We start from the raw sequence: 22315 nt of genomic DNA, 5'->3' as shown, positions 1-22315 counted from the left end.
AGGGCGTTGAATGATTTTGAGAAAGGATCGACCACATAAACCAGACATCAAACAGACACTCTGTAGTCACCAAAATTATGGATCAAAGACGATGGTGGTTTGGCCGTAGCCTGCAAGTATGCATACATTGGGTATCTTTTTATGTTGAGACTCCTAACCAACAAGTCTTCTCTTCTCATCACCATCATCACTTTCGCTTTCTTCCTCTTCTGAAGAATCTTCTTCTGTTTCTCCTTCATCGTCCGTTTCCTCCTCATCTTCGTCAGTCTCCTCTTCATCATTTTCAGACTCGTCAGTTTCTTCTTCCGATGTCTCTTCGTCTTCTTCGTCAAGCCAGTCGTCCAATGTCTTTTCCTTGGCGGGAGCGCCAGATTTTGATTTGTAGACAACAGGTGCGGATCCTTTGAGTGCATCGTCGAGCATTCTACCTGCGGGTACTGTTGATCCACTGGGTCTGTATTCGGTCTTTGTTTCCGCCTCGACATTTCTGAGTTTTGCGTCTGGTTCATCACCGTCTTGAACCCAGTCGGGAAGGGGCGTGTAGCCACTCAGACCGCTTACACCGCTCTCTTCACCGATGACCAAGCTCGCGCTGCCGAGTACGTAGCCCTTGCGACTTTCGCTTGGACTTGGCGCCTGCGGTACAGGTTTGGGTGCGAGCAGGAGGAGAGATGCAAGCTCGGTGCTCGAGGGCACTGCTAGCAACGCGCGGAACATGCGGGCGCGATCGCGAAGATCGTATGATGGCGTGTAGCGGGCCAGCAGCAGAGTGTGGTTGTACAACAATGATATCGGATGGGATCTGTCTTCTTGTGACTCGACGTTCGATGGTTCCTTGTCGTTGAATCCTTGATCTCTGAATCCTGCACCGTCTTCTTCCTCATTAGGGGCAAGAACAGTCGAGCTGGACTGACGTTCTAAAGCAGGACTACCATCCTTCTTCTTTGCTGCATTCTCGGCATTCAGCCAATGCAAGTATACCTTCGCTGCCAGTAGCACAATCTGCTGTCTAACAAGATCGTGTTCATCAGGGTAACCACGAATAAGGATACGTAGAACATCAGGTGCGATGCTCTGGTCGGATGAGTAACCAGCAAATTCGCCAACTAACCAGATAATACTGGCGCGTGCAGCAGGACTGGTCAGTGTGTCGAGATTCTTTGCCAGACGGATAACTGTTTTGGTGTGTGCAAGCGGATCGCGCTGGATCATGTGTCGGATGACTTCCAAAGCCTCAGCTACAAGATGTTGATCTGGACTGTGGACTTGACGAAGTAACAAGCGCAAGCAGCGCGAGCTGGTAGCAGCATCCGAGTTTTGAGCACAACGACCAATCGCTCGTACCGATTCACGGACCAGAGCAGGGTCGTGACCTTGTGAGAAATGTTCGAGTTCGGTAAGAATGAGGCCTTGTACATCAGCGGTAGAGTGAGGGAAGATAAGAGTTAGAACTTCGAGCTTAAGGCGCCATGTTTGCTCGCCCTCACCAGACCTGAGCAGGAAGTGACGGAAGTGTGGAACGAAGTGTTGTGGGTAGAGAAGACAAATTTGGACGATGTTATGAAGACCGATTTGGTTGATGTCAGGAGGGCCACGGAGAAGTGCTGTAAGAGGACCGATGGCATGATGCAGATACTGTTCAGGAGCGAGGTACAGATAAGCTCTGGTGACGGCGACAACAACGGCCGAAGTACGAGACTGTAGTAGCGGTAGTGCGGAAGTAAGAAGCAGGTCGAGATCGGGATCCAGGGTTTGGACATCCTCATATTCGACCTCCTGTTCTTCATCATCGTCGTCATCGTAGAAGCCTTTCTGCTTGTCGGTCTGAGTGGTTGCTTTGCGGACACGTCGAGTTTTCCTGGGGAAGCATTTGCGCGCATAGATTGTCATCAGCTGTAAGGTCGAGACCTGACCCCATTCATCCATATCCACCAATTTCTTGACAATACTTCTGTAGTGTGGGTGAATCAGGTCCAGTCGCTCCGGACAGATCTGACTGAAAGCGGCAACTGCAGCACCAACGACAAAGTACTGCTTGTCTCCGAGTAAGGTTGAGAGGTATTCGGTAACCTGAGGAAGAGTAGCAGGGTCCAGCTTGACACACTTGACGCAGGCAAATGCAGCAGCCTTGCGAACGATAGGACTCATGTCGGCAGTGCCTTTCTTGATAGCGAGCGAGACAATTTGGCTGATGAGCGGGATACGAACACCAGCCATTGTCTTTAATGCCATAGCACGTACTCGAGGGCTAGTATCCGACAGCGACTTTTGAATTGTGTTGATAGACAGCAGAGCGGTATCCGGGTCGGCCTCGGCATGATGTAGCAAATATGAGTAGACGAGCGGCCTTGTTGACGAAGTAGGATGCGAGAGAGTCTTGAGAACCGAAGGAAAGAAGGGGAGTGTTTGCGCCAGCGGAGCCGTGTATTGCATCTGTCGTTGAAAGAGTAAGTTGATGTTTCGTGTCTTCCTTGTCTTGAGTAGCACTGACTTCGATAACACGGCGCAAGCCTTCGAGGACTTCCCGTTCGTTCCTGCTGTCCAGCAACTTCTTTATTTGCGCTGGAGGCATCTGCTTGGCCGGCCTCCGTCCAGCGCCTGCGTCTCGAGCGGCCTCAAGTGTGAGGTCGCGTGCTACGTGGGGTCAGACTGGCTCCTTGATCATGGTCATTTGTCTGCAACTAGTATACCTGTTTCCAGCATGCTCGAGATACGCGATATCGACTCCATCTTGGCTGCACTGTGTCAAGGCGCAATCGTGCACTTTCCATGTTCAAATGGTCGAGCTCGAGTGTTTGGCGGGGACGCAACTTCCGTTCGGCGCAACGTCACCGCCCGCCTTCTTCCTGCAGCCACTTTGAATCTCCTCCGACCCTGTCACACCATTTATTTATCTCGACTTTCGTTACAACCTCTCTTTCCACATACAACAGTACTGCTCTTGCCAGGGCGCATGTTCAGACAGGCAGAGAGCAAGTCTGCATGATCGTCTTCACATGCTCTCCAATAAACCACGGCCATCGAGACCAATTGTGCTTGAGCCTTGCAAAGCTCACCATGTTCTCCAGACTTGCATGCGCCACCCTTCACCCAACAAGCATCTGATTATATGTTCAACTCGAGATGCATTTCTTCAGTCCCTCTTGTATGAGATTACTCGAGAAAGTCGAATCGACCACAACACTGCACTGGACTTGCTTACTCCAACCTTGAGCAATCTACACAATTCACGCAACACGAAAATCACTTTTTGTTCAGATCTCACCAACCTAAGAGCCTACCTTGCGACATTGAAATATCCTCCTCAACTGGCACAAGTCGATTCAGAGCCTGAAGGCATACTCGACCAACCTTGTCCACTTCTAATGATTTTAAATCCGATCCAAATTCATGAACATACTCTGTCATACTCAGCTCAGGGCTTCAATCGCACATTCGCTGCCATCATAGACGCTGCACATTACCTTGACCACCAACTCGTCATGGTACAATGCATCAACCCAGAAGACAAGTTTGAGACTGGCGTCCAGGAAGACGAAGACATGCTCGATAGACGGACGCTCACAAACCCCTGGGATCAAGACGTCTCAATGCTGAACATAACCACAAAGACCTTTGGCACCGGGGGTCGAGGTTGGGTCGGTAGAACTGTGAAAATCAGGCAGGTGGCTAAGCGCTGGTGCAGATTCCGAGAGCTGGACGATTACAATGCAGAGTTGCTGTAAGCAGTAGATGAAAGGGGTCGTTTAGGGGAAGATCTAAATCGATGTCATGGTATTGGAAAAAGAAGAAAATGTACAAAAGTTTCCGCCGTGTGCTCTACTTGGTACGGATGTGCTTCAGCTTCTTTGGGCTGTGCACGAAGTTGTTGGCGTAAGCCTTGGGGATGATTCTGCGCTCGTTGGGTTCCTGAACAAAGTATTCGTAGCCTTGCTTGTTGGCAAAGTTGATGGCATCCTCCTTAGACTTGAAGTTGAGGTGGGTGCCCTGCATGTAGTCGGCAGATGATTGCCAGCCCATCAGAGGGTTCTCCCAGCGGTGACCCTTGCTGAGGACGTCCCAGTCCATGCGCCAGTGGTGAGCGTTCCAGTCGCCAGATTGAGTCGCGGTCTTAGCGGGACGGAAAATGCTAGAGAGGGCATGTAAGTATAAACACCTTCAGACAAGCGGCGAAAGGCGAGCATTGACGAACCGAACGGTACGGGCTTGGAGATCGGTGGGGGCGCCGGAAACGACAGCAGCAGCTACGGTCTCGGTAGGCTCGCTGCCATCCATGACGCGCTTGGGGACGGGAGAGAAGGCCCTGTCAAGTCATAATAAGCCTACAATGGCCTGTGGAAATGATGGCGTCTCGGGCGAAGCTCACGAGGTTCTGTAGTCGACAGCAGCACCGTAGTTGGGAGCATGGCTGGGGGTGTTCGAGACAGCAGACTCGCTGCCCTTGGTCTCGCCCTTGGTCAAGTGGACAGGTGAAGGAGGCTCGTCGCGGCGTTGAAGGTTGTCGACCTCAGCCGAGTTGGAAGCAACGAAAGACTGGTTGCTGGCGAAGCGGGGAGCCTGGCGCGAGAAGGCGGGTCTGGAGGCGACGGCGAAAAGCCTCGAGGCTGCTGTCCTGTTCAATGGCGACATTGTGTGGATATATGTGACTGGCAATAGCCTCGTGTCGCTCTACCGGTATGCGCTCACGTAGGTCAGCAACTCGAAGAGGCATCCGGAGTGAAGCCGGAGGGCTTGGCATGGCGATTGGGGAGCCTTCGCAACGCCGTGTCAAAGCACATAGCACCAGTACAGAAGAGTCACTTGTCGCAACCATGGTCTCTACGCTCATTCCTCCCAAGGTACGTCTGCTCCAATCTCTGCTGCCGAGCGCTCTCCATACTGACTGCTTCCAGATTGCCTCGCCCTCGGTACGTTGAGCTCTATCCTCCGCAAAATCTACACCACACCACACCGGCAATCCGGCCTCGATCGTCCGCGCAACCCAGATTATCGCACCATGCCAGAGAAAGAGAGATTTGGACCAGACTGACAGAGTCGACAATCAGGGCATTGGTGCTTCGGCCGACGCCGCCCGCATGCAGCGTGTCGTCTCGTTCTACGAGAGACTCCCTCGCGGTCCCGCTCCCGAGCACAAGCCTCACGGCCTCCTCCAGAGATACCAGCACCGCTACTTCAACGGCAAGAACCCTTCGGCCATGCGTACGACTCCCTCTATCTGTATACCTATGCTCTGGACTCGAGCTGACTTGCCCCGACACAGCCCTGGTTCACGTTATTGGCACCATGATTCTTCTTGGTTACGCCCAGAACTACTACTTCCACTTGCGTACGTCCCTTCTGGCTCGGTCACACTGCGAACATGTAGCTAACCGCTGGCTCGACAGGTCACCACAAGAACAACGCCCACTAAACGGGGCAACGGGACGGAAATGGGCGGTATGCAAGACGGCGAGGAGGTCAAAAGTTGAAGTCCCCGTCTTTGTAATTATACAGCATAAAACCAAGAGTGAAGTAACCGGGCTCTTCCTGTGCGCCTATGATCTTGTGATGTGTGTCCAACGTTGTATGCATAGCCATGGCAATACCGGGTATATATAGGGCACGGTCCACCGTTTGGCAGTGACAGCAGCAACACAGCCGTCGTGATTAGATCGTCTTGTGCAAGAGAGGTCCAGCTCATTCTGGCAAGGCTGCAACTCGATTGTTTGCGAGCTTTACTTCTGCCTGATATTCGAGCTGCCAACTCTCGTCGGGCTGACAAGGTACCGTGGACGCCGACAAGTCTGGAGCCGCATCATCCTTCGTACTCCATTTCCAGTAAAGTAACGCAACGCCTGGGAACACGAGACACCTTCACCCGTCGACCAACTACCAAGCGGGCGCGCAACTTGCCCACGACCTCACCACTGTCGACTTCTCCCTCGCCGAGACTGTTATGGCCGAGCTGAGCCCCCATAATGTGGTGATCAACGACCAGTCGGTGGACGAGTCAAAGTCCGCCGGCGTAAATGCATCTCACCAAGACAACGAGTCCGCCGTCACTGGCCACCAACCCGAAAGCACTCAGCACCAACTTCCACCACCACACGACTCCTCCGACACGCCTTCGGTAGATCAGAACACTTCCCAAGATCATGCCCATCTCAACGGCACAATCAACAGAGATATCGACAATGCGACTCCCGACCTTCAAGGCTCCGACACAGACTCCAGCCGGCCAGACGCTTCCAAGGTCGCTCGTTCTAGTTCGGTCAAGAAGCCTCTGTCATTCAAGCCTGTTTCTATCACAAAATCTTTCCTAGCGAAGACGGCCACAACTCCTGGAAATACCCCTCCTCCAGTCAAGGTTGCCGAAAAGCGTGCGCCAACCCATCTCATCTGCTACAAGTTCATGCTGACTCCTTCGAAGCATCTCCTCAGATGTCTACACTACAACTGAATGCGAAGCCCCGTCTGATTGCGAAAACTGGTACCGGCGGATTGCGTGATGTTCCCCGTGCTCGCTCTGGCGATGGCACGAGCACTCCGAATGGTAGGACTGTGTGGAACAAGAACCAGCGTCAGTACCACCGCACAACCACGCCTTGTCGCATGCTAACCACAAACCAGCCGCTCCGCCTGCTCCAGCCAAGCATTACACGGACGAAGAACTTAAACAAAAGTATGGAATTCACCTGGCCACACGATTGGAATCCGAGGAAGCGACCGAACAGAAGGCAAAATGGGCCGACATCGACGAAGACGAGGAAGAGTGGACTCCTGAGACGGTCGAATGGATGGATGGAACCAAAACAACTATTAGTCATGCGGATACCGCCCCTCCTCAACCACAGGACAAACCTGCAGACAAATCGCAGGAAGAGCTGCCACCGATCACCAGCACTCCTACTCCATCTGCTGCCCCGATCAAGCCCGCGATGACTGCGCTGAAGCGCACAAACCTCGCCCCTCAATCGCGCACCATTCTGAGACCTGGAGCTGCACAACAAGCCAAGCAGATTGGCGCCGATGGAAAGGCTACTCCCGACAACAAATCTCCTATGCTGAAGAACACGGCACCTGCGCCTATCAAATCGCCTTGGGCACCTCTTCCTCCGGTCGAGAAGACTTCTCCAATCACAGTCAATCCTCCTCCACCCGCACAGGCTCCTAGGTTCGCACACAGAGACGTCCATGGATTTGACGCCTTGACCCAACCATTGCCTGCACGCGAGATGGCTACCGATACGTTTGACCGTTCGTGGAAGGAAGGCGAGAGAACGCATAGAGAACTCTTCAATTCGCAGTCAGGTCGTTATGAGCCAGCCCCTGAACATCGTAGGGGCTCGCGACAGCACGATCAATATCAGAGGCAACCCGCAGTCTTGCAACGACCCATCCCTGGATCTGGTCCTGCAGAACCCTCGGCTGCTTTCCAAGCCCGTACAAATTCTCAGGCGGACGCAGGTCCTTGGGGACGCAGAAGAGGCTCAAGCATTAGTGGAAATATGCTTCGCGACAGACGCATGTCTAGTTCTAGCAAGGTCTTTGATCCAGCTGACCCGTCTTCTGAAGTGGTACCCGAAGCCAAGGCAGAGCTCCAACCACCTGTCCAATCTTCTGAAGCACCGATACATCAAACGGATGGTGCTGTACCTAGTGCCTTGTCGATCGAGGAAGAGCGCGAGAAGCAAAAGAAGCTTATGCAAGAAAAGCGTGAAGCAGCAATTCGACGCAGACAAGAGGAAGAAGCACGTGAGGAAGCCGAGAGAAGAGAAAGGATCAGAAAGAAGATGGAGGCTCTGGGAATGCCTCTCGAAAAGACGCCATCTCAAGAAAAGGCCGAGAAGGCCGAGAAGAAGGAGCTCGAGGTGCAAAAGCAAACAGATGCACACAAACCTCCTACTACGAATGCGTCACCAGTGAAGGCTCCTGCTGCCGAACCAGCTGCGCCAATCGAGGAAACACCGCGCACAGAAACGCACGTGTCACCAGTCAAGCAACTTTCACCTCGCAAGGAGAAAACTGTCGAATCCTCACTTCCATTTGGACAGAACCAATCATCCATCACTCGCTCTACACACAAGACTCTTTCTTCACCTCAGTTGCCTGGTCTTCAGCAACATTCGCCGAATGGTCCAACGCGCAGTCCTTATCAGCAGTCGTCTTTACAAGGCATGAACACATCATCCTTTTCGTCGCCCAGCGATCAGAAGGCGCAACCTGCGCGCTTGCCATCAATTTCCAGCGGCGATGCGTTCACGACCACGCCGTGGGGCAGCGCAAGCATGACCTCTCACACTGCACCCGCTCTTTGGGGTCCTCCACCCAGCAATAACAGACACATCGGGAACGGTACTTTCGACGCAGGCTACTCGAGCATCTCGCCCAGTTCGCGACCTCAAGCCCAGAATGCGCCATTCAATGCGCCCTTCAACCGTCCCTATCCTTCACGTGTCTCACCAAAGGCGTTTGGTCAGCCAGGATCTGCGCAGTCTGATCCCATGAACCAGCAGTACGCCTCCCTGTCTACTATTGACTCGCGTATGCCGGAGCCCTCCGGTGCTTCGGCTCTCGCTGGCACATCACCTCTACCTGAGCCCGCACGTCTGGCTTACCCAGCCCCCATTGCTCCGCCACAGAAGAGCGCCTCTCGCCAGCAGCCTCTGCGTGATACTTCGGCCTGGACCAATTTCTCAGATAATGCTCAAGCAGCTAGAGACGATGCACAGACACGCCTCCAGAACGAGAGAGGAAAGCCATCCTCGCCCCAGCAATCTCATCATACTCATTCTAATTGGACTGTCACCGAGACCTTCAGACAGACACGAGGCAGTGAGAACCGTTGGCTTGAAGACGAAACTCCTACCCGCACTGCAGCAAGGGTTCCTGGCCCTCACAGAGCTGGTGCAATCGGTGCTGCACGCTTTGGCCCTCACAGGACTAACCAAAACGTGCCAGGTCCTCACAGAACGAATCAAGTTGTGCCAGAACCTCAGTCGCCTATTGACCAACAGTCGATGCACCACCCTCCTCCCCTTAGCAGTGATCAATTGCACATGCCGGGTGAAGGCATAGTCCGTCTTCCTACCGGTCCTTCGAGCTTCTCAAGATCCTTTGGCAGCCCTGGCGACGTTACCACTGGTGTGAGACTACCTCCTCTCGCTGCGTATGCCAACAACATTCAGCCTCCACCTTTGCCTGTGCAGCCTTCCACTCCGGGTGCTGCTCCACAGCAGTCGAGATTCTTTCCCTCAGCTCTCTATGGCGGATCTCCTCCTCCTGAAGAGGCAGACCATCCAGTCTTTGGTGGTAATTCCAAACATCCTCATGTCAATCTTCCCACCCCGAAGCCCAAGGTCAAGCTACCACCCGTCACTGCTACAGATCGTGAGCAGCCTAGCCCGGTCGCCATGCCCCGAAGCGTGCACTCATACAGCGTTGGCGCAAGACCTCTCGTCCAAACATCGGACTGGCAAGCCAGGTTTAACGGGCTCTTCGGTAAAGCTCAAGTCACGACCACGACTCCTCCTTCACCGCCAAAGACGCCACCAAAGGTGCAAGCTCCCGCTCCTGCCGTCGCATCCGTCTCTAGGACAAGCTCGGATTTCGTGATTGCGCAGAGCGGAACAACTGTCTCGTTGCCTCGATCGGCTTCTCCTCCATCCACCTATACCAAGATTGTGTCCAAGCCTGGTGTTGACGATATCTTCGATGGAGAACTTAGTTTCGGCTCCACTCCTAGAGTTTTCCTACCTCGTGGCGTTACTTATCTTGAGCCTCCTGCCACCGTTGCCTCGCCTACAAGACCGAACTCGAGATTCCACAAATTTGTCGATTCTCAGTCGAAACGCATTTTCTTCTTCCATGACAATGCTACCCATGACATTACGGTCCAGATCAAACTACCTTTGCCTTGGTTCGTTGCCAGACACGTAATTCTGGAACGCAAGAACAAGGGAGCACCAAACCACAAGAACTCCAACAGACCAAACAACAAGAACAAGCGCAATGCATCGAACAATGTCAAGGCGGACTTGCCTGACATTACAACAACTTCTACCACCGAAGCCGCCAACAGCAAGCCTCAAGAAACGGCTTCACTGGGCGAGAAAGGCGTAAGAACTCCGTTGGCTGAGAATACTGTTTCAGCCAACACCAACACTGAACACACCGGCCACAAGAAGAGTGCCTGGGCCAAAGTGCCCAAAGCGCCTCGTGGTCGCGGACGTGGTGGATACAGAGCACAAGCCTGAATGAATCATTCCATGTCAGTTGAATCTCATGAATGGAGTTAACAGTCACCGGAGTAACAAGGAGCTTTCTGGTACAACCAACTATTCGTTTTCTGCGTTTTTCGCTTCTTTTTATGCTCATCTGATGGCGTGTTCTACACTTTAACCTCTGGTCTTGGGTTTGATTGCACAGTTGCTACTTTCACTTGCTAGTATGCGAATTGATGGAGGAACTTACTATGGATGGAAGCAGTGCCTTTATACATTTTATATCCAGATCAGTGGTAGTGCCACGAGTCAGAGAGTGGTGACAGAGTTCACTTTCACTAGCAAACACATACCATGCTTTACCTCGACAATCAATGCTTATTAATCGCCTTGAATGTGCCGCTGTGATCTGATATATAATTTGACAGTTCTGGGTACCTGATGTGTTTCGAGCTGTGAATGTTGCCAGTCAGTGGCGTTCAGAAGTGCCGCCAAGACCCACATGCTTCTGGCCGCCGCATCTCCGTCACCAGCGCATTCAACTTTTGTGCTGTACGCGACTGACATGGTTGCTGTCCCATTTCACTCGGTACACTAGGCCGTATCAATATCGCCAGAAGCTGTCTTCCAGTAAATACACCGCCGAGCATGGATGATCTCGAAGCGCTCGAGCATCTGTCGCTCGTCTCAAAAGTGGCTTCAGAGATCCAGAACCACATGGGCATCAGCGACAAGACCATCGCCGAATTCGTCATTGCCCAACATGAACAATCCAAGAACCTCGATGAGTTCAAGACGAAGCTGTCCGAGTTTGACTTTTCGACCACTCTTGCTACTGCTATCGATCGCCTGGTTCTGACCATGCACCCCAAGTACAAATCAAAAGCCAAGACACAAGCGCATACCGACCAAGAGGAAGAGCGAGATCTTGAGGGCGAAAGAGACAGGAAAACAAGGGTCTTCAAGGGATTGGTGATACCGGATAAAGATGTCGCATTTGACGACCAAGACGACAACACGCCGCAAGAGGAGGATTCGAAGCTGGATGCAATGGACGACACTTTTGCCCTGCTCGAGGGACTGGCAGGTGCAGGCAAGCCCAAACCGAAACCCAGCGCTCCTCGCAAGCGCAGCGTAAGCCCCGTAGGAGAGGATGACTACGATTCGCGCCGGAGTAAGAAGTCTCGAAGGCGATCTCGCTCACCAGAACAAAGACACGACGACTACGTTTTTGAGGACGAATATGGCAGAAATCGCACATGGCGCAAACCTGATCAGGATACGGATCGCAGGAACAGGCATCGGCAGAGAAGTCGTAGTGAGGACAGACATCGACGCGCAACGACGCCCGAGATCGACGACGCACCAGTGCTATACAAGATTTATGATGGCAGAGTCACAGGAGTCAAAGACTTTGGTGTCTTTGTGAATCTTTATGGAGTTAGGGGCAAGGTAGACGGCCTGGTACACATTTCTGCTATGGCCGAGGGTAAGGTCAATCATCCTTCTGATCTAGTGTCTCGCAACCAGGAAGTCAAGGTCAAAGTCATGAAGGTCCAAGATAATCGCATCAGCTTATCCATGGCTGAAGTTGATCAAGTAACTGGACAAGACTTTGCTCCTCACAAGCGCATTGGTGCTGCTACTGGTGCAAATGCTCTGGGCATGAATGGAGATGAACGATACGGTAATCTCGCCTCAAACGTACCGGTGATCGAAGGCAACATGAACCAAAAGCGCAACAGGAAAAGAATGACATCTCCGGAGCGCTGGGAAATCAAACAGTTGATTGCGTCTGGTGCAATCTCAGCCCAAGATTATCCTGACATTGACGAAGATTACAACGCGGCACTCAGAGGAGAGGAAATCGAAGAGGAGGAAGATGTTGACATTGAAGTCAGAGAAGAAGAACCACCTTTCTTGGCCGGACAGACCAAGCAGTCTCTTGAGCTTTCCCCTATTCGAGTAGTCAAGGCTCCTGATGGGTCCATGAACAGAGCGGCGATTGCTGGAGATGTCCTCGCAAAGGAACGCCGTGATTTGAAACAGCAAGAAGCAAGAGACAAGGCCGCGAAAGAGAATTCCGGAGTCGACCTGCAGGCACAATGGAATGACCCAATGGCAAACCCTGAACAACGACAGTTCGCCAGTGACCTGCGCCAAGCTCGTCAGAACGACGGAGAAGTACCAGAGTGGAAACGTATCGCATCGCACAGCAAGACTCAGTCTTTTGGCAAACGCACCAATCTGTCAATCAAGGAACAGCGCGAGAGTTTGCCCGCTTTCCAATTCCGAAAACAATTCTTGGAGGCTGTTGCAGGCTATCAACTACTGATTGTTGTTGGAGATACTGGATCTGGAAAAACAACTCAATTGACACAATATCTTGCCGAGGAGGGCTATGCCAACTCTGGCGTGATTGGATGTACACAACCTCGTCGTGTTGCTGCAATGTCGGTCGCACAACGTGTCGCCGAGGAAGTCGGATGCCGTCTGGGAGAAGAAGTTGGTTACACTATCCGTTTCGAGGACAAGACTTCAAGCAACACGAAGATCAAATACATGACGGATGGTATCATGCAACGTGAGATCCTTCTGGATCCTGAGCTCAACAGGTACTCCGTCATCATGCTTGATGAGGCCCACGAGCGTACAATTGCGACGGATGTCCTGTTCGGTCTGCTCAAGAAGACACTAAAGAAGCGACCTGACATGAAATTGATCGTCACATCAGCAACCTTGGACGCAGCAAAGTTTTCCGAGTATTTCAACCAATGTCCTATCCTTACAATCCCTGGTCGCACTTTCCCTGTCGAGATCATGTACTCTCGCGAGCCCGAGTCAGACTATCTCGACGCTGCTCTCACTACAGTCATGCAGATTCACCTTACCGAGCCTCCAGGTGATATTCTGCTTTTCTTGACTGGTAAAGAGGAGATTGATACATCTTGTGAGATTCTCTACGAGCGGATGAAAGCACTGGGTCCAAGTGTCCCAGAACTCATGATTCTTCCTATCTATGGAGCCCTGCCTAGCGAGATTGCAAGCAAGATCTTCGAGCCTGCGCCAGTGGGTACCAGAAAGGTGGTCATTGCAACAAATATTGCCGAGACATCTATTACCATTGACGGCATTTACTTCGTCGTTGATCCTGGATTCGTTAAGCAGAGCGCTTACGATGCTAGACTTGGTATGGATCGTCTTCAGGTTACTCCTATCTCACAAGCTCAAGCACGCCAACGTGCCGGCCGAGCTGGCAGAACAGGACCTGGAAAATGTTTCCGTCTGTATACTGAAGCTGCCTACCAATCCGAGATGCTGCCAACCACCATCCCTGAAATCCAGCGGCAGAATCTTGCCAGCACTATCTTGACACTCAAGGCTATGGGTATCAACGATTTGCTTCACTTTGACTTTATGGATCCGCCACCAACGAATACTATGTTGACTGCTCTGGAAGAACTATATGCATTGTCAGCGCTCGATGATGAAGGATTGCTCACTCGACTTGGAAGACGCATGGCAGACTTCCCCATGGAACCTACCCTCGCCAAGACTACAATCATGTCCGTAGACCTAGGCTGCTCTGACGAAGTGCTTTCCATCGTCGCCATGATCTCGGCCGTGCAAACCGTCTTTCACCGCCCAAAAGACAAGCAAGACCAAGCCGACAAGAAAAAAGCAAAATTCCACGATCCGAGTGGCGATCATTTGACGTTGCTCAACGTCTACAATGCGTGGAAGCAAAGCCGCATGAGCGATCCTTGGTGCTTTGAAAACTTTATCCAACCACGCAGCATGAAGCGCGCAGAAGATGTACGCAAGCAACTCGTCCAGATTCTCGATCGCTTGCGTTTGCGGGTTGTGAGTTGTGGTCGTGATACCACACGCGTACGTCAAGCCCTCTGCAGCGGCTTCTTCAGAAACAGCGCGCGCAAAGATCCGCAAGAAGGATATAAGACTTTGATTGAAGGCACACCAGTATACATGCATCCTTCCTCGGCATTAAACCGCAAAGCTGCCGAACATGTGATCTATCACAGTTTGGTGGAGACGACCAAGGAGTATATGCATAATGTTACTGTTATAGAGCCCAAGTGGCTAGTTGAAGCTGCACCTACGTTCTTCAAGGTTGCGGGTAAGGAGGGTGGACTCAGTAAGAGGAAGAGGGCGGAAAGAATTCAGCCGTTGCATAATAGGTTTGCGGGTGAGGATGATTGGAGGTTGAGTGCGCAGAAGAAGCAAGGAAGGGGTGGTGGTGGAACTTGGGGTTAGTTTTTTTTTCGATAGTCTATCTGATACCCAGAGAGTGTTTCCTTCCAGACTTCTACTTGGGTGCATGAAAATGCCATGGTCATTCATACTATGACAATGCGTGCCATTTCAACGTCTATCGTTTTTGGTGATAACACGTCGAAACATAAAAGAACTATATCGTTGGGCTTGCAGGAAATTCTTGTTGCTAAATCTATCTCATACGCTCATGATCACATGCATTTCAAGCCTTAAGACAGCTAGAAGATCTCTATAACATACCACTGTCCTTCAACCTCCTCTCTATCTCCTCCTGCTCCAACTGCGCCGCCGTCTTTACCTTCGGCAGCTTGACAGGAATTTCCGCAAAAAAGTTCTCCCAAAACCTGACACCGTCGAGTCCTTGTTCGCGACAGAGGGCACCCCTTTCTTCTGCCATTTCGAGCTCTTCTGTTGCTACACCGACGCTCCAACCAAATCTCTCTGCTGTCTCTTGGGCTGTGACGCCGCGGCCGAAGGTTTGCCAGTCCCAGGTTACTGAGGGGCCTGTTACGGCGCCGAATTCGGAAGTGTTTGACATGGAAGGGGGGATGGAGTGTAGGTCTTTGAGCCAGGATAGGATGCTGGCAACTGTCTTGTCGTCGGTGCGGTCACGGCCCTGCACGACGAGGAGACCGCTCTTGAAGCGGCGAAGACGGATGGGTAGGCGTAGTGTATCCCACATTGTAGCTGCTTTTTCAAAGTCGCGGGGAGAAACTAGTTCGATGCCATTGCGTGTGCGGTTGAAGACTGCCCAGAGGTCGACTAGGGATATGATGCCGCCTTCTCTACGTAACACGCCTCTTTTGTCATCGGTGAGAAACTCTGCTAGGTTGCGGGAGAGTTCGGCGATGTAGGTGCGATCGGCGCCGCTGCCTGAGAGCATGTCTTTTGTGGTTACGAGACCCATGTCTGAGAGTAGAGAGGCTGCTTCTGCATTTGCATCGTTTTCGGTATCGCTGTTGCCGTTGCTATTTTGCGACCTGAAGCGTTCGGCCATGGCAATGACTTCTTTTGCCGATGTCATGAGGGCTTCCAAGTCTTCAAATGCACTGCCGATGACAAATTCGTTATTTTTGCGTAGTTCTGCTCCCCGCCGCTCCAAGCCTGCTATACCGACGACTTTTGGAGGTGGAGGCGTCGGTGTATAGCCATCTGTTGCCGAGTACGCTGAAGTCAGGTTCGGCTCTCCGGTGTTGGATCTCGGTATTGGAGGTGCGTTCTGAAGAAGCCATTTTCGTTGTATCAAGGCGCCCTTCAAACGGTCGTAGAAGATCTTGTCACCGCCAGCACGGAACGATAACTTGACACTCTCTGGTATAGCTTCGCCTAGAACTGAGGTTGGAAGAGATGGACCTGGGGATTCAGGGCGAGTGGTTGCGCTTTCGATTATTTGTGAGCGTCTATCTGCTGAGCTTGAGAGTTTTGCTCCGCAGATCTCACAGGTAGTGAGAGAGGGGTGGTTTGAGAAGGTGCATCTTGGACATTGATTCAAGGACACGTCCACCGGTGTCTGTGTCGATTGTGGTGAAGGTGATAGTGTGGACGCAGGTGTAGGTGCTAAGGACGAACCGCTTGGCCGATTTGACAAAGCAGCGATGGCTGCTTTGACGACATGGACTAGAGGAGGTTTGATACCACAAGCAAGACACGGTGCTAGAGGTGTTCTATCATTCGCGGTGCTTGGGTCAAAGTTGGATGGGACAGGATTCGAAAATGAACATATAGGACAGATCCAAGTAGCATTTGGATCCCTTACGGGCGCCGGTGAAGGCGCAGCAGCGCGCCCTGGTGTGGGATATCGACTCGGCGGCGTGGAACCTAGCAAACTACCCGGACTCGAATAACCAGGCTTTGGACTCCTGATAGCCAAGGCATTATGTTTTGGAGCTTTCGGGTATAAAGTGATTTTCGCTGATGACTTTAGGAATCCAGCATAGAACTCTGGTCTATCGACATCCTTGAGGTCAATGGCGATGGAAAACTTTCGCGGCTCCTGATTATCGACGTAGCATATGCGATGCGAGGTCAAGTATGCGTGGCCATTTTGATAGTTGGGTATTTTGTATTTGCCTTCATAGAGACCGACCGAGTCCTGAACAAACAACAAAGTCTCGTCTGGTAGTAGAGATGGACGAAGAGCAGTCGTCAGGTCAAGTTGACGAAGAAACATCCAGCAATGCAGTTATCCGTAACCTCTCCAAGGTGGGGCTGTTATGTGCGAATGAGAGGGCGACAGACAAAGATGAGAATCGAGGCCGATGTCTCAAAGAAAGCCCAGGGGAATGTTGTATCCTGACGAACGTTCAGCAGAAATTGTATATACGTATAGCACAACAAGGGCACGTGAACAGAAATGGAAGTAAGTGGTTATCGGTGACCGCATAGTTGGAAGTCTTGGCAAAGGGTTGGTCGCGCCTTCCATCTTTGTGCGCGGAACAAGCGCTTTCAGCTTACGCACAAAGACAAGACAACCTTCTCATTCACTCTTGCCCCATCTCGTCTCGTTGTATTTCTTTGTTGCCTCGTGTGATCATCCAACATGACTACAGCGCCGTGGCAGACCGGTAAGAACGAAACGACCACGGCCCTTGTTCGCCTCGCCCTCACTAACACATCTTCTCTAGGCCCGCCGGCATTTACACAAGTCGCTGCTCGTCGAACACTAACCCGTCCCACTCCAGCGGCCAACCCTCCAGCCCCAGCTCAGCCGCAAGCTGCCACTGTTAAGATCGAGTGGCCTCAGCCTGTGCGTGACTACGTCCAACGCGCCTTTGCCGACAAGAACGACAATCACGCAGACGACATCGAAGACAGTGCCATCGCTGCAAAATTGAAAGCCGTCATCACTCAAGCAGCCGAAGCAAATCAACTTAATATCATCGACTGGCCTAGCCATCCTCTACCAAGGGAACTTCTCCGTATCGAAAGAGCCGCCCTCATGAGCGCCTCGAAAAAACGCAAGTCTATGGATGTCGACTCGACCGCGGACGCTTCTTCGCCCATCCCTCCTTGGAGAGTGAAGAACCTCACCCTTGCCGATCGCATCACAAATCTTAGTCCCGACAAGCGTCAGAAAAAAGCCGACCAGTTCCGTGCCACTGCCCCTCCCAGTAAGTTGAGCGACCTCGAGAAACGAAGGCAGCGTTTCGCGCTCGGCAACCAAGGTCCCAATTCTCCTTATGTTTCTTCTTCTCGTGACGACTCTCCCATGCCCGACGCCAATGATGGTCCTTGTGTCGGCACCTGTCAAGAGCTTGAGAAGAACTATTTCCGTCTCACCGCTCCTCCCAAACCCGAAACTGTCCGTCCCCTTCACATTCTCAAGCAAACTCTCGATCTTCTCATTCGGAAGTGGAAAGATGAGCACAACTATGGATACATTTGCGATCAGTTCAAGTCTTTACGACAGGATCTTACTGTCCAACACATCAAGAATGACTTCACCGTCCGCGTGTACGAGGCTCATGCACGCATAGCTTTGGAAAAGGGGGACCTTGGTGAGTATAATCAGTGTCAGACTCAACTTCGTACTTTGTACAAGATGAAGTTGCGTGGGTCCCCTGGTGAATTTTTGGCGTATCGCATTCTTTACACTATCTATACCTGTAACCGCCAGACCATGAACGATGTTTTGGCAGATTTAACCTCAGCAGACAAGCAGTATCCAGCCGTCAAGCATGCGCTAGCAGTGCGTGCCTCTCTGGCTACTGGCAATTATCACAAATTCTTTAGGTTGTTCAACGAATCTCCCAACATGGGTGCCTACCTGATGGACATGTTCGTCAACAGAGAAAGGGTGGCTGCCCTGGCCGCGATTTGCAGAGCGTGAGTTCTTCGTCGCTTTCCGTTTTGTTCTTTGGCCATACTGACTTGGTGTTAGATATCGTCCTGCTGTCAAAATCTCTTTCTTGACAGAAGAGTTGGCATTCGTGACTGATGAGCAATGTGCGCAATTTCTATGTGAACATGGTGCACAACATTGCTTTGAAGAAAAGCCAGATGGTCATCTTCTCTCTTGTCAGAAAGCTAGTCCAATCTTTGAGACAGCCAAGAACGGTGCATATCGTGTCGACATCAAAGGCCAGATCTGAGAAGCTTCCAGCTGTACAAGTGGGTGGACGAGTGGCCGGCAACGGGGTTCGTAGCTCCCTGCTGTGCTAGTCAATCCTTGCTTGACCCTTTATTTTCTCGATCTATCTACGTCCTTCCCTACCAAATTATGTCTTTGCGACTTTCTGGTTGAGGTAGTCGACATTTTCGTTCAAAAAATGCGTCGCTGGCGCTGGCATGAAATTCGACCAGGTGCAATATCTGCTGTAGATACTTTTCATCACGCCATCAGCCTATGATCAAGGTCCTAGATCAGAGGATCCGGCAGGCCGGCACTTGTTAGAAGTTTCAGACCATATGCAGATCTATTCCTTTCAACTTGGAAGATTTAAGCATTTGGGCCTTGCGACCCGAATCAGAGCCCAACGGCACTGAGATCCTGGAAAATTCTTACAGCTTTCGTTCAGGTTCAAACTGCATGCACGTTGAGGTGCAGCCTCAAGTTTCGCACCAGTTTCATTCTGACACATGGTCACTTTTTCTTTGCTCTAGTACCATCAAGTTAATAATGCAATACTTCTCCTTCCATGTGATGGTACAAGCAATCACGCATTTAATATTGACCGTGTTGGGCATGAATCGGTCTGAATCCTGATTGCCTGATCGACTGCCGGGATCCGCCAAACCATTCGTATGCGCTATAACAATGTCTCGCTGTATATATCAATTCAAGACAAGGAGCCGCTTTTGAGATGGCTTAACACTCTCTGAACACGTCGACGTCAGCCAGTCAGCCACCCGTTTCATGCACACAGAGTGGCACACGAGCGGATGAACAATGAATTTGGGTATCCGGATGCGGCAAGTACAATCCACAACAATTGACGACTAATCGCAGCGAGCGCTTTCCCTTCCTATGAGTCGTCAAGCCAAGCAGCAAGTTTGAATGGTTCGCAGGTTGTGTAAATAATACCTACTACAAATTGCCGGCCTAATCGCAAGCGCGAACGAAGATAGAACCCCCACCCCACTCTGCCAATCGAGAACTACTCCGTACCCTGCAAGACGCTCAAAGCAACCTCTACACTGCTACAGAGCACGCACGCGTGGATCGTCTCCACTGAGGGTCGGATCTGTGATCAAGAGACTCCCTATCTGTCTTGATCACTTTGCGATCGAAGCAGCCCACATCGACCCCCTTTGAACGCGTCGGGCCAGGACCGCGAACTGAACGCACGACCTCGACAGTTGATTAGCCCGAACTTAAATCAATACAGCCATCGCGCCTCCTACAGCCAGTGATTGAGGGCAGATTCATTCCTTGGTTGAACGTTTGGCCTTCTTAAGAGCGGCTCTCTGACTTACCGGTTTGCTATTCCTGGATCTTCTCTTTCCCATACGCTCACGTTCACGTTCACGTTCACGACATTTGCCTGGTCGTGTCACTTCCCTGTTCGACATTGACGGGCCAAGAAGCGAAACAAGCTAGCAATCTAATTTCGAAATCATGGTCAAGTTCAGACGCTCGTCGCATAATTCGCATACCCACAGCTCCTCAATACACGCCAAAGACCCCACTGCCATCATCCCGCCGAAGAAGGTCATAAAGGCCTTGTACGACTGGGACGCTCCGACAGACAACCCTTCCGTTCGCTTTCTGTCCTTTGCCTCGGGCGACTTCCTCCACGTTACCGGACGCGAAGACGACACGGAGTGGTACGAAGCCTGTAACCCGCTTCACAACTCGCGCGGCTTGGTTCCTGTGAGCTACTTTGAGCAGATCGGCAAAACAGTGCGCGACAGCGCTTCGACCACCTCGTCGCCCAGCACTCAACACGACAGTGGTTATGCCGACAAGTCTGCGCACAACTCCGCGAGAATGAGCAAGTCCTCGATGGGCAGGTCCGGTGGTGCCCCCGTCTATGGTATCGTCGCATATGATTTCAAAGCCGAACGTCCCGACGAACTCGAGGCCCACGAGGGAGAAGCCATCATTGTCATTGCGCAATCGAACCCGGAATGGTTTGTCGCAAAGCCCATCACACGACTGGGTGGTCCAGGTCTCATACCAGTATCCTTTGTTGAGATCAAGGATCTCACAACCGGTCAGACTATCGATTCGGCCGAGGCGATCGCAAGAGCTGGTATTCCAAGGGTGGAAGAGTGGAAGAAGATGGCAGCGGACTACAAGAACACCAGCATTCCGCTAGGGCAGATTGGCAACATGCAGGCCGCTCAGTCAATGGCAGGTCTGCAATCCGGCATGGATCGCATGAGTCTGAACAACGGCGGTCACTCTCGCAACATGTCGACAGTGTCGCAGCGTGTAACGTCGCAGGCGCATTCACAATACCCACTTGCGCCTCTGCGCGCATCGGTACCGCGTTACATGTACCTTGACGAGAAGTTTCATTTCATTGTCGAGGCGACACTGGCCGATGGTTCTCATTGGGACTTGACGCGCATATATGAAGACTTCTATGAGCTACAGATCAACCTCATCAAAGCTTTTCCTGATGAAGCTGGCAACACGGGGCATCCTCGCACTCTTCCCTTGATGCCTGGCCCTGTACAATTTGTGACGGACCGTATTACTGAAGGTCGTCGCGAAAACCTTGACGAATATCTATATAAGCTGTTGCGTCTTGGCTCACACGTCGTCAACAGCACACTAGTTCGCGGTTTCTTCAGCCCTCATGCTGGTGATTACGAGGTCGACCCGAATGTCGTCGATCTCAACGAGCATAGTCGTGCTGCCGCTGAGTCTAAAGCAAACCGCTACTCGACCGCTTCTCATGCGTCTGGCCAGTATGCCACCTCAACTCATTCCGCTCGACAGTCAACTAGCGCACAGTCTTTCGCTGCACACCAACGTCAGCAATCGTCTGTTGGTGGCACTTCTATGCGCGCTCCTCCTGGTCACTACCGAACACCTTCCCAGTATACGGATACTACTGTAAACACCACTCATGCTGCGGCTCCTCCTCTCGCACGTCAAATCACAGCTATGTCAACTGCAACAACATCTTCGACAACAACCAGTGGTGGTGCTCTAAAGGTCAAGGTCTGGTTCGACCGCGAAACCTGTGTTGTTTTGCGATTGCCGCCACGAGGTGCTTTCACCTTTGATGATCTATACCGAAAGATTCTGGAAAGACGCAGGTTGGAATACGGCGAGACAGACCCACGTTCCGAAGAGACCGAGCTAGACATCGAGGTTCGCAACGAGCGAACTGGCGACTACACACCGCTTATCAACGACGAAACTCTGGAAGACGCCATCCAACAGAACGAGAAGATGATGCTTGTTGTGCGAAGTGCTCACGGAAAATGAAGGCACTAGTTCGTTTGCTTGTATACTCGAGCACATGATATTTGAGCATCATCTGTTTCTGTTGATAGAGCGTCTGTGATTGCTTCTTTTCTTGTTGTTTTGCCTTACAGCGCGGCCTTCGGAGCGGCGTCTGGTGACATGAGGTCTACGAACATGATTACCCATTTCCTTACCTGTCACAACCACCACGATCGACGACCAGTTTCTCTTGACGACCATTTGACGAGGAACACCAACATGAAGGAGGGCAAGTCCTTCTTTCTTTCTGGACATGGAAATGACGAAAGTGGATCTTTTCTTGCTCTTGCATTTGTTTCATCTTGTTACGTTATTCACGTGGGCAAAAAGAAAAAGGCGAATGGCGAGAGAACGCTTTGATTTTCTGTTTCTTTCTTGCGTTTTTTTTTTTTTTTTTTTTTTTTTTTTTTTTTTT

General features: G+C 51.6%; 8 protein-coding genes across 8 annotated transcripts; 5 read left to right on the top strand and 3 right to left on the bottom strand.

Moving 5' to 3' along the window:
- Positions 1-153: 153 nt before the first annotated feature.
- On the bottom strand, positions 154-2730 carry M437DRAFT_58568 (ARM repeat-containing protein; the record flags this gene model as incomplete). The annotated part of the gene is made up of 3 exons (XM_041023419.1): positions 154-2433; positions 2492-2634; positions 2691-2730. The coding sequence occupies 3 exons, from the start codon at positions 2728-2730 to the stop codon at positions 154-156; spliced, it is 2463 nt and encodes an 820-aa protein (XP_040875769.1).
- Positions 2731-2996: 266 nt separating this feature from the next.
- On the top strand, positions 2997-3725 carry M437DRAFT_58523 (uncharacterized protein; the record flags this gene model as incomplete). Its single annotated transcript, XM_041023412.1, has 2 exons — positions 2997-3485; positions 3531-3725. The coding sequence occupies 2 exons, from the start codon at positions 2997-2999 to the stop codon at positions 3723-3725; spliced, it is 684 nt and encodes a 227-aa protein (XP_040875768.1).
- Positions 3726-3819: 94 nt separating this feature from the next.
- M437DRAFT_58771 (uncharacterized protein) lies at positions 3820-4629 on the bottom strand (the record flags this gene model as incomplete). Its single annotated transcript, XM_041023453.1, has 3 exons — positions 3820-4129; positions 4193-4303; positions 4367-4629. The coding sequence occupies 3 exons, from the start codon at positions 4627-4629 to the stop codon at positions 3820-3822; spliced, it is 684 nt and encodes a 227-aa protein (XP_040875767.1).
- Positions 4630-4811: 182 nt separating this feature from the next.
- M437DRAFT_88281 (uncharacterized protein) lies at positions 4812-5410 on the top strand (the record flags this gene model as incomplete). Its single annotated transcript, XM_041028792.1, has 5 exons — positions 4812-4838; positions 4893-4907; positions 5046-5199; positions 5261-5326; positions 5385-5410. 5 exons carry the CDS (start codon positions 4812-4814, stop codon positions 5408-5410), a joined length of 288 nt encoding a protein of 95 aa, XP_040875766.1.
- Positions 5411-5935: 525 nt separating this feature from the next.
- M437DRAFT_88280 (uncharacterized protein) lies at positions 5936-10235 on the top strand (the record flags this gene model as incomplete). Its single annotated transcript, XM_041028791.1, has 3 exons — positions 5936-6359; positions 6410-6559; positions 6610-10235. The coding sequence occupies 3 exons, from the start codon at positions 5936-5938 to the stop codon at positions 10233-10235; spliced, it is 4200 nt and encodes a 1399-aa protein (XP_040875765.1).
- Positions 10236-14707: 4472 nt separating this feature from the next.
- On the bottom strand, positions 14708-16668 carry M437DRAFT_88278 (Vps36-domain-containing protein; the record flags this gene model as incomplete). Its single annotated transcript, XM_041028790.1, has 2 exons — positions 14708-14716; positions 14797-16668. 2 exons carry the CDS (start codon positions 16666-16668, stop codon positions 14708-14710), a joined length of 1881 nt encoding a protein of 626 aa, XP_040875764.1.
- A 369-nt stretch (positions 16669-17037) lies between these two features.
- M437DRAFT_78753 (uncharacterized protein) lies at positions 17038-18589 on the top strand (the record flags this gene model as incomplete). Its single annotated transcript, XM_041027044.1, has 3 exons — positions 17038-17062; positions 17123-18323; positions 18379-18589. 3 exons carry the CDS (start codon positions 17038-17040, stop codon positions 18587-18589), a joined length of 1437 nt encoding a protein of 478 aa, XP_040875763.1.
- A 1466-nt stretch (positions 18590-20055) lies between these two features.
- On the top strand, positions 20056-21882 carry M437DRAFT_69670 (uncharacterized protein; the record flags this gene model as incomplete). The annotated part of the gene is made up of 1 exon (XM_041025324.1): positions 20056-21882. One exon carries the CDS (start codon positions 20056-20058, stop codon positions 21880-21882), a length of 1827 nt encoding a protein of 608 aa, XP_040875762.1.
- Positions 21883-22315: the final 433 nt, after the last annotated feature.

The sequence above is a fragment of the Aureobasidium melanogenum genome (genome assembly GCF_000721775.1).
Source record: "Aureobasidium melanogenum CBS 110374 unplaced genomic scaffold scaffold_29, whole genome shotgun sequence".
Lineage (NCBI taxonomy): Eukaryota > Fungi > Ascomycota > Dothideomycetes > Dothideales > Saccotheciaceae > Aureobasidium > Aureobasidium melanogenum.
This window is presented reverse-complemented; position numbering and strand designations above follow the sequence as displayed.